The sequence below is a fragment of the Achroia grisella genome, unplaced genomic scaffold (genome assembly GCF_030625045.1).
Source record: "Achroia grisella isolate CSIRO2021 unplaced genomic scaffold, CSIRO_AGI_Agris_v1 utg558, whole genome shotgun sequence".
Taxonomy (NCBI): domain Eukaryota; kingdom Metazoa; phylum Arthropoda; class Insecta; order Lepidoptera; family Pyralidae; genus Achroia; species Achroia grisella.
Window position 1 is genome coordinate 173,755 of NW_026712938.1, and position 12,254 is coordinate 186,008.

Sequence of the window (12,254 nt, forward strand, 5' to 3'; positions counted from 1 at the left end):
TAACATCCTTATTAATATTATAAATACGAAAACATGCCTGTTTATTTGTTATCTTTTCATGATTGAACGGATCTCAATAGACTTAAAGTTAGATTAGAAAAATATAAAAAATATTTGTCTATACAGGTCCCTTCTCCGTCTTATACACGTCATTATTTTCATATCATCCTATCATCCAGTTTGGATAACTATTTATAAGAACAGAACTTACTAGAATAAAGGAGAAAACTCAATGGGTACAATTTTCTTTAAATTTTCAATATTTAATAAGATAACATAGTAAAATTAAGTAAGATAACAATGTATAAGTGTAAATGTATACGTCTAACATATTTAATATATCGAAAATTCCTTTTCTGAAAAGATAACATATTAAACGGGCGGATATAGGTTACCATACTTATGTTTTTTCTCAAGAACATGCATTAAAAGCCGCGGGTAACACCTAGTCTATCATATAAGTAGATAGAAATATTGAGTACCTACACATGCGGTTGGTTTATGTTTCGTAAGCGGGTGTCTTGGTCGATGACTTCGAACGTTCCAGTCCCATCTCTCCGAGTTACGCAACCGCGAGAAAGTTGACATCCGCCGTGTAACGTTCTGGCTAACATTTTTAGAGCAAGTCGACGCACCAAGAATTTAACAACCAGCACCTTATGATTGGCTTCACAGAATATCTGGACAATATTTATTTATAATTTACTTGTAAATGTAAACGCATACGACAAGATCGGGTGTTGGTGGCGCAGGCGCAACGCAGAGAGAAATGGGAGAGTTGTGGGATATCATAGATTAATAATGGTAATACTTGTAAATGTCAAACGAACCCATGTTTCCGAACTAAACTACACATTTAAAAAAATGTCTAGAGTCGACATTTATAGTCATCCAACCTATTCAGAAGGGCAGAAGTTTGAGACTAAGTATGGTGTTTTTTTATATTTACCCGCATTCTATTGATACGCAGAAATTTCCTGGTATCCATGTCTTACAGGTTTAACCGAATGCGACAGTATTTAAACATGAAGAGATATTTATGTAAACAAGTTAATTACGCTTATTTCTGTTGTGTGCTCGGTAATGACATGATAATACGAAATTGTAGTGTTGATACTGATTGTAATATAAATAATATAATACGTAACTAATCAGATTGATCACTAATGCCTACACGTGTATCCGTGATGAAGAAACTTGTACATATTTTTCTATGATGTTAGCAATGTTTTGTAATATCGTATCACCAATATCGACAATGACTAATACCAGATCTAGGTTGTGATTTCTCCATGAGGTTTGTATGTTATTTTCCAAATTTCGAACACGTTTTCGATTATCAAATAAGTGTTAGTGGTATTAAATATTTAATTACCAATAAAATAGTATGTAGGTATGATAATAAAGAATCCAAAAAGCGTTGCTTATCACGAAATGTCATTGCCAGTGCGTTATCAAATCCGAGGACATTTTTATATAATTCTGGGTCAATGTACCGAGCTGATGTTTTGTTCGGCTTATCGGGCTGCGCTACTATCGAGCAAGCTATGTATGTCACTGATAGTGCTGTTGGTCCCTTGTTTGTCATACTTAAACAAAGAAATGTCTTTTGTAATTCCACGGGGTCCTCGGCTAAGGGTGAAGGTTATCAAAGATTATTATTATATCTTTTCATTTCAATTTTTCCCATTCAGAACTATAATATTTTGTTCTATCTAATCTACAGATACTAACGTATACTCTTTACAACAATGGACAAAGTTGATTGTTTTTGATGACTTAGACTTTCTTTATAAAATCGTACCTAATAAACAAGGAACCGGAACAGACTTGCTATTCAGATGTTAGGCGCCTTCAGGTGACACTTCAGAAGGCCTTACTTCTGGTGGTATTATGAACGTTGTAAGGTGATTTATTATCAGCCATAATAATTTTAAAGTTAAAATTACTCATTTTCATCATGTACCGGCTATCAGCTAGCAATAGCCTAGATAAAAGTATGTATAGTGAAATAAAAATGTCTCACAATATAGCTATATTTAGCCTTCTACTAAGAAATTAAAAATATTAAGTGAATATTAGCTGAATTTGGACTAACCTAACCAAACATTATATTGCTTGAGTTAATTTTCAAAGGTCGAAACGATACGGTACGAAATCTCGTACAAACTCGTCGGAGAATAAAAATTTCCTCGAACAGTTGGCATCCCTGCACAATATGTACATTTAGGACATACATACACTTAGGTAGATTATTTCTTTCAAAAGTTGCATGTCAATAAGCTATGGTGGTCTGCATGAGTCAATGTTTGAGTGACCCTGTTCGTGTAGCGGTTGTTACAGCAAGTTTCGTATATATATATCTATAACAGCACTCATGAATACGTACTGCATTGTACATTGTAATACTAAAGACATAATAAGGTTCGCGCTAGCTATTAGCAATTAGCTACACTGAACACAATACAAAATATTCTACAACAATACAATACACAAAATTTGATTAATTTTAATCAACATGTTAACTTTACTAAGAATCTCAGTTTTAAATGGCTACTTGTTATAATTAAGGGAGTTTTAATTTTCCACGCTATGGAGTATTTAGTACAAAGAACTTTAAACTTGGATCTACAGTATTAATTGAAATTAAATTGACAATAAATAAAATTATTATTTTATAATTTAAAAAAAAGAAAATCGGTGAATTACATCGTGATGTACAAGGGACATTTTCATCGTAGAGCTACGAAATATAATTGCATTACATACATAGCGTAATTAAATTTTATAGTGCATGAAGTTTTCCGCGCCATCATTTCATTTTCGTTAGATATACAAGAAATAGAAAGTTTATTTAAAAAATAACTGCCAATAAAACGCTGTCTTATCTATATTGCTTGAAGCCGTTAATGTAATCATATGTAAACATTATCCATAACATAACCATAATGACATACATTACGGCAAAAGTATTGAATTATGTTAACTTAGTAATGGTCGCTTATGTAATAAATTGTCATCTACTTTATGAATGTGTTTCAATAGCTATCCCTACGTGCTGTGGTATAAATAGCTCTAGCTACACTAGGTTGTTCATATGTGTTTGTGTGTGGTACGTATGTAGGTGGATAAACATTGTATATATGTATGTATATATTCATAATGCGCGAAGCTGTTCGTGGAAGGTGAGTGACCTAGTCGTGGTAGATATTTGTACAATTGTGTTTGTAGAATCGCTTCAAGGACATTGTTTACGTCAGCTCGGGTAATCGACTTATTAAATAAATCAAGCGACTTTTTACCTTATACCATTTCAATAAAGTAAACCTAACATCTCTACAAACAGCGATCGGTATTTTATAGATTAGGTAGCACCGAATTATGGAGGTCAATGAATCTTTTGCACATGTATGTACCTACTCGTGCTACAGGAATAGATTACAACATTTAGATTTGATAAAATTAAATATGAAATGAATTACTATAATATCGACATGCCTAACCTACCACGTAATCATTTGTAGGTCTACATGCAATAAATGTAGCCCAGACTAGTTAAACATCGTTGTACGAGTATTACCCCTTTATCGGCCTATTGGGCCGGGTCTCTTTTAATAAGACGAGAATTTAGCCTATTATCACGATGACCAGTCAGCTCGATATTGGGTTTTATTTTCCTCATATTGTATGTCCCTTCCTTGGTAGCATTTTGCTTTGAAGAAAAATGTAATATACTACTATTGTATTGCTACTTCGTCACTACAGGCAGAAGTCCTAATTAACGTAATGTCTATTAGGTGTTATATCATATGATTATATGGTTAGTGCATGTAAGCGCAGCACAGTCAACGTGTGATTGCCGCGACGAACAACAAAAGCGACGATGTTGTCGGCGAGGTCGTTCAACCCTACTTACGCGACTCCCCGAGCACCCTATATCCACCCCCAACCATTCAACTACTCGTAGAGAATTATTTAGTTTAGTAGGTTGATGAGTATTTCGTGAAATAGTTCTACTATCTATTTATTCCACGAATTCATAAATGCTTATTGAAATCATATTGTTCCGAACCTTATTTTGCCCACCTTATGACAAAAAACTTGTTCTAGTGCACACTTGTTTGTTGCAATGGTTTTCTTTGGAAAATTGTAACACATTAAATATAAGTAGTTTTATTTTATTTCAATTATTTTTTAGCATTACATAATTATTTTCACAGTAATAAAATAATCGAAATTACTTTCGCTATTTTGTAATCTACACTAACCTTACTTTCCAATTTTTCTCGAATTTTCTCTAAGAATTCTACTGTATTTTTGTAGCTCACTTTAGGCATTTTAAAATTATCGTTACTTTTCTATAAAGTTAGAGCTTTCAAAGTATGAATGTTTGTTACTTATGTTTAACGGGTGAATGGTAAATCCATTAATTCATATTATATAAGTTCACACTAATAATTTGGCGGAATTTCATTGACTCAAGATATTAATTTGGTTTTTATAATTATTATCAAATATTGCTGAAAGTTCATCAATTCAGGACGTGTCGCTCGTTCCTATCGCCATGTCCGCACAGGATTGTTCTAGACTAGACCCGTACTGTTATTTAACGGTACCCACCCGTTTCCGCGTCCACGCGTTCGCATCTGCATTGTATATTACTTATCGATATAACATACATTCAATTCCAAACTACATTATCGTACGAAGTCGAAATTGGTGAGTACCCTTAGATCAAATGGGAAAGAAGATTCGATTTCGTTTTGACCGTACAGATCTTCCTAGAATTCAATTTTCACTGTTCGATACATTTATATCGATAGCGATAAAGATGTAAACCGACAGCCATGCTGCTAGCTTGAAACAGAAAAAGCGTTGTCAGTGGCTTGTCTAGGTGCCGATACCGACCGAGTAACGACATATGGCGCGGGTGACGGCATTTAGTTTCCGCGCCACAGTTAGCCGATATAGGGGAGTCGCGCACGCACTGGCATCGGGCGGGCAACGACCGCGGGAACTTGTAACTACATACAACTCACCAAGCTCATAAGGACGCAAGTGACGCAACTGTAGCGCTGAAGACTGCTGTTCCGACGTTGTGAAACCGCGAGCAGTGTTTTGAGCGCTTTGAACCCGCACTCGACAGGGCACGAGCGTTCTTCGCAATACTGATAGATCTTCCGCATTATAACGTGCTAATTTTAAAACCATACGGGTATTAAGTTTAACGCCTAAAACCTGTAAAGTATTAAATTACCTAAGTAGTCATTTATTACTACAGTCATTATAAATGTTGTCATATATAAAGCACGTGTAAATTATATCATAGTAATTTTTTAATGTTAATAATGTTTAGGCACTAAACTTAAGCTGCTATATTTTTAAGTGCAATATATGATATCATGATGTATCTGTACGCCATATTACGGGATATCCAACAAGGTTGTGTACAATAACTGTTAATCTTTTCCAAATTTCTAGCATTTTAATTCAACCTTTTAGAATTTTTGGTAACTAAAATACACAACGACACACAACTAAAATATAAGACGTTATCAATATTTATTAATAAAGACTTTTTTATAAATATATATTAATTAGAAACCATTAATCATAAGACTGAGAATAAGATTTTTATCATTCGAGAATTAAAATTAAACTATTCCAAATAGATAAGACTAATTGACATTATTTTAGTTTTTAATAATTAGGCACGTATAAGGGCCTTCATACATACGAGATTGGCTAAAGATGACATGACATTAGCGAAATTGTCAACCACGATGGAAATGGAAAATCGCGAGGTGCAGTGCGGGGGTGAAGTGGCAGCGTGCCCGAAGAGGGGCGGGCATTCGCGTGCACTGGCCTATATGCAGTGCGACGACACGACGCCCGGGAGCGATGCACTCCAAGTACATACCCATAGTAGCGCGTACTCCACGCATACTCAGGCTCACACACCATTTTTTTCTATCTATGCAGTGTAAGGCGACGTCAAGCCTTTCACAAAAACTTTATTACAAAAGAACGCATTCACTCTGAAGATTTCAGTGATGGATTCAAAACTCTATGAATGCACTACGTTGTATTCGTAATTATAAATAAAATGATAAAGGCTAAAACATACCTGTACATGGGTGTTTTCTATGTATAATATGTATGTGGTTACGAAAAAAATATATGTATGTATTTATATCATCTGCCTAGTTCTCATAACACAAGCTCTAGATAGGTTAACTTGGCTCTAGATGGCGCTATGTGAATTGTCCTGAGATTAATATACATGATCTGTGCTTTTCTGGAATAGTGAATATATATAGTTTATGGAGTATAAACGATACTAGATCAATATTTTCCTAGTTCTTATACATTATGTATATACAAATAATAAGTTAACAACAAATGATGTTTAAAGTAATATAATCATATCATGATCACGTATAGAATACGTAATACAATGTGTAAAAGTGGAACGGATATTGGTGCATTACAATGAAATATGCATAATGTGCAATGGAGCGGGGTGACCGTGCGCGGCGCAGGCGCAGGGTGCAATGAGGTAATAGGCTCTGTGTTCCGGTCTGAATGCACGTGAGTCACCGACTCAGTGCCATGCATCACTGCTGACCACCTGGCCGGGGCTGTTCTCTTAATAATCTCTCATAATAATTAAGTTATATATGATAATTATTCACCTGTACAATTACTAAATTGCGTGTAAATTGTGTACAAAACACAGCCTATGATTTTTTTATGAAGTTTATAATATCTCCCAACGAATCATAGCAATGTCATTCTTTAATATAATTAGGCATATTTATTTACTCATTCTCAGTTCCTACTATTGTCGTTATTTAAAGAGAGAACCCGGAGCCCCTTGATTTATTATAAAATTTTCTAAGTTATAACTATAAAACTATTGAATGTGTCCTATACTATGCTATTTGATATTGCTATATATGCTATTTGATTGCCTATTCTCATTATTTGTTCATGTTATAATATAGTAACGTGATCTCGTATATATAATATATTAGCTATGCTCGCGGTTTCACTTGCATGAAATTTGCAGTCTATGTGTTATTTTGATGTATAAGCTATATATATTACTGTAAAGTTTCTTCAAAATCCGTTTAGTAGTCCTTCAGAAGAAGGCATCTATCCATCCATGTATACATTCATACTCACGAACTTTATTAAATATTTTAAAAAATACGTATCTTGTATCTATATAAAGTATAATTAAGTATAAGCTGAAAAAAAAATCGGTGGAATAAAATTAATCACCAGTTTATAGTAGTTATTGTAAGATAAATTATATTCTGTTCATTAAATGTTCAGTTGCGTATTATTATTACTGAATAGTAATATAAGTTGGAGGCCAAAACTTATCACGCGCTAACTAAAGATAAGGTTCATTGACCGGCTTACAAAAAATGTTATATTAGTCCGACTAGCAAAAATGCATGACTCACCTGCAACCTGAATATAACAGGAGCTGCCGTCACTTTTTAGTTCCATTTTCTTTTAATATCGGATTTATTACTTTAAAGTTAGGTTAGGAACGACGCGCGGCGGAAAGTGGATTGGCGCGAAAGCACAGAGAACGGAAAGATGTCGCGTGGGCGAACAGCGCGCATGCGCCGTCGTGACGTCAATGAATAACCCCCTATAACACCCTCGCATAATACTTAATTAATGCTGATTTAATGTTATAAAAGCACTATTTTAAAATTAAAATTTTGTTGTACCAATTACAGTAAAAGTAATATAAGTATAATACTACCGCTGATTATGCGATGTCGCGAATTATACCTTTCCTCAAATAATGTTATTATTATCTGTTGAATCAACATCCAATAATCTATTTTTTGTAAAATATTGACAAATACTGTCAAGAATAGTGATAATTACAGTTACAGACTATTGTTTCTTACTTTTTTGTGAGCAGTAACAATAGTAAGGTAATGTTGGTTAGGCGGTGGTGGGCCGGGGTCTGAGGTCGACGGAGTTCACGGCCATTCGGCGGTGCCACCCCTGCGCCTCTTGCACCCCACTAGCCCGCCCCCACACCTGCCGCTCAGAACCCATAATATGCGCTATTTTTGGTTGCTAGCTAGGTTATTTCAACACCTTAAATAATCCTTATTAATATATATATATATAGATATTATATATGTATATATATGTATTTTCGTACATTTTGTATTAAATACAAAATGTATTTTAGATGCTTATGCTTAGATTAGATGCTAGATGTGTTGTTGTGTGTGTAAGTAACACACACACACACAACAACACACTAGCTCTAAACTAAGCAGAGTTTACAGGTTAGGTATTAACCCGTTACAAATTACATCTGATATTTATTTTCTGTCAAAATAATTGTTATAGTATGTATTTAAATGTTTCATTATGTTGATGATGAAGTTGCGTTATAAGACCAAGAATATTATATTTTTATGCAAGGTACTAATAAATTTGAAATGTTCATTATCGACTAAATTATTTACATTTACCTAAGTATAAATCGTACATTCACCATTTCTTTTACAAATCAAAAGAATTATATAAATGGAAACTAGCTATACTATTTACTAATTAAAAATCTATAACTATATTGTTTAAGTTAACATTATAGCTATACAATTTTTATTACAATGTTCTTAAACTGAGAAAAGTATTATATGTAAATATACGAAGTACTTACACTTAAAATATTTACATATTATATGTATGGAAAATTATTAGTCTTTATCACTATATAATATGTCAATGAAAAACTTGTAAGTTCATTTTAAGTGAATAACTTACTATTCAAGAACCGACTAGAATTTAATTTGTATTCCATGTTTCTATCAGTTAAGACTACTAGCGACATCTATCCAATCGCATGAAGTCATCTACTCGACACTAGGTGGCGCTAATACAGACTTGTTTTCTCAACAGGTTGTCAAGTGAGATTGAGAGCTATTAAAATATTATTTAGATGATATTTAAATTGAGTAGTAATACGTTTTTTATAATATTTATATGTCACGTTTTAGTAGCATTTAGGTCTCTGATAAAAAAATAAATAATTAAATATTAAATCGAAAGCCTATTTTAATACTTTATAAATATATAAACAATTGTTAACAACGAGGAAGTAACGTGGTTTTTGTTTTAAAATTAACAATAACGGATTAACGAAGATGACAGGTTAATTATAAGTAGATATGATAAAAAAATAAAGTAATGCAGCATTAATAAATAAGTACTTTTTGCGTGATCTAGTCATTTACTTCAATTATTTGATATTATTTTTATCATATTAAAATGGCTTTGAATTCCTTAACGTATTAAGGTCTACAATTTGGCGGGGTACGTAGGGGCTGAGTTCGTTGACCTCGCTCCCTAACCTACTCCCGCAGTATTTAGAGCACGGCTCCTGCTTACCGATACAGCCTGCTACATCTGGGTCACCACTGACTCACGTCATGACCTACTACTTAATCATCAACATATAGTAAGCATAACGGTTACGTTATCATATTAAATGGCCATATATATAGAATTGTAGTTGTTTTGTGCGGTCAGTGTGATTCATCTACAACACACCAAAACCTGTTGACCAATCTGTGTATATTAATAACAAAGACAAACCAAACAAGTTGCGAAGTATGAATGAATGACTTCTCTGATAAATTTTATGTTATTTATACACGTGTTAATATCTAACTTATGTACCTGACTGTTTAAACAACCTGATTACATGAAGGTTACAAGCCTGCTTTATATAAGATAAATGACAATGCTAAAAAATTTCTTTATTGATTAGTTCCCTGTCTCTATCACTCAACCTTTGGAATGAATTCATGAATGCGGTACTGAGTAACAAAATATATAATTTCCAAATAACAATTTACTTTCTATGCACCATGCAAATAATCATATTATGTAAATATAATATATAACTAATGTATAAATAACTTTATAATATAAAGCATAAGTAATTATTATTGACGGTAGTAGAAGTTTTTCGGATATTTGGTATAGTATAGTATATTATTGCGAAAGTATAACTATGTAATATTATATTATCTGTGGTATAACGGTCTTTGAGAGCACAACCAATTGAATATAATTTAGGGGTCGATTATTAAAAATAATTACTAGTTCTTTAATAAATATATATTGTGTTTCGGAAACTCAAGTATAGTGTTTATAATTAGTATTGTGCTTAAAAGACTGAGTGATGCTAAAAAAATCGTATATTTGCATACTGACATGGCCAGGTTAGCAGGTTACGAGGAAAATAATACACGAAAAAGAGCATGACTGCCATTTCTTCATCGTGTAAGGCCATTGGCACAGTTACCGTTCATCGAGTTAATTTGTGCGTACTGCTGCGTGCATACTCAGCTTATTAAATAGACAATAAATACAAATAATAAGAAATAAATACATTTACAACTGTCATCCCCGATAAGAAATACTAACACAGTCAGATATATACATAGCTAGACTTCTTGGTGTCTCATACTTGAATCTACAGCCTATCTCGGATAATTTTGATTCATCATCATTATTTTTATCATCGTAGTATCAGTCAGAAACACAAATGGATTAACATTTTTTTTTAATTAAACAAATTGAACTAACTAGCTTTCATTCGTAGTAGTAAATCTCTAGGCTACATATTTCTTATTTTTTATGTATGTATACAATATCCAACAGGCTTGCGACCCACCTGATGGTAATTTACATGAACATTGCAGATATCACGTTATCATGTAGCACCAGTGATACCACTTATGCGTTGCCATTTTAGAGGCCTAAGATGTCATGTCACCCAGCAACCGTAATAGAGATCAATCAAAGACCAAGCTGCATGGCGGCTGAAATAGGTGAAACTCAGATACGCATGCAGATTCTTTACAGTCTAAAACATGAATAAATAAAACATAAAATTATGAAGTTCCGTACGTACGCTCTCTCGTGTCTGGTGGCCCCGCTGAAAATCAGCGATGTGGTATAATTCAGTTATACTACAGTATATGTCAATGCCGAGTGGAAGTCACATTCAGCGTTAATAGTATATTTTAGCTTTTAAGTCATATAGGAAACATTGTAAAAACGAATGCTGATGTAATGCTGTGAATAAATGTTTATATTATTATAAGCTTCATGTGGCTGTTCCTGAAATGATGGGTATTTTCCGCTTAGTGTGGCTGGGCGCGAGGTCCGCGCAGTATGACGCGAGCGCACATCAAATTGAGGCCAGGGCGGCGCGGGCGTCGACCCGCAGCCTCTCGCGGCTCAAAGCCCCCTTATCCCCACTCCGTCAGAACCCCCATTTGCCCTCGCTTAACTTGCAACTTTTCCTTCAAACTTTCGCTGAAGGCGACGAACGTTTTATACCAATATTAAGTGGTCATTGAAATTCTGACAGATAAAGACTGTAGCGTAACATTATGTGACTGTGATTTCCATTTCTCGTCACAATAATACAGTCGCATAATGTGTACACGCAGGTGAAAGGAATAGTTTTGCGAAACTCGTACTTAAAGTTTAAACTATTTTCTCTAATGAAGTGTTTGTCGAACTTGGTCTATTTCTTAAAGGCGTTCTTTAATGTTTCATGAAAATTCTATTAATTTAATATAGTCATTAATAATTACGAATATTTGTAATATTGCAGAATTGTCCTATTCTTCTTAATAATCTATGATATTATGTATTTTAATTTATTAAATGCAACCTAATAATGTTATAGAATAAATTATTAAGCTCCAACATTACAGGGAAGGATTAAGTGTGATTTAAACAGTTATTTGTGTGGTTTGCGCGGGGCGGGCGGCGAGCGTGACCCAATTTGCGACTGGGTGAACGAACTCGGGGCCTTGATCGCAATACTGAGTCCGTGCTGCCCCTGCCGCGCGCGCCCCCCACACCGCCCGCTGTCGCCTTTGCCGCATGCAGTGTACGTCACACGTACTAAACGCATTGTTCTAGTATTTAAAAAAATTGCGACACTAAATTTCAATTTTTGATTTCATTTTTATATATACGGAATTAATTTTGAATTCGAATACCGATGAAATATATTTATATAAATAATTGCATATTAGAGACAAGTATGAAGGTGTATATTATATGTAATATATTATATACTAAATTAATATTACGATTAAAGTTTTGTTTGATACTATTGGTTTACTTATAACCTTTTTTTCAAATTATTTTGACTTTAAAGAGGATAACAAATAAAT

General features: G+C 33.7%; 1 protein-coding gene across 3 annotated transcripts in view; it reads right to left on the reverse strand.

The window, feature by feature from the left end:
• LOC131848521 (ecdysone-inducible protein E75) overlaps nucleotides 1-12,254 on the reverse strand; it is a 116,151-nt gene that overhangs the window by 39,920 nt on the left and 63,977 nt on the right. The window contains exon 1 of one of the 3 annotated variants that reach the window (XM_059198416.1): nucleotides 7,476-7,536. The exons of the other annotated variants lie outside the window; for them this stretch is intronic. Within the exon in view, the coding sequence (XP_059054399.1) occupies nucleotides 7,476-7,521 (46 nt within the window). The 5' untranslated portion in view covers nucleotides 7,522-7,536. Of the gene's footprint in view, nucleotides 1-7,475; nucleotides 7,537-12,254 lie in introns of those variants that run through there. 3 annotated transcript variants of the gene reach the window in all.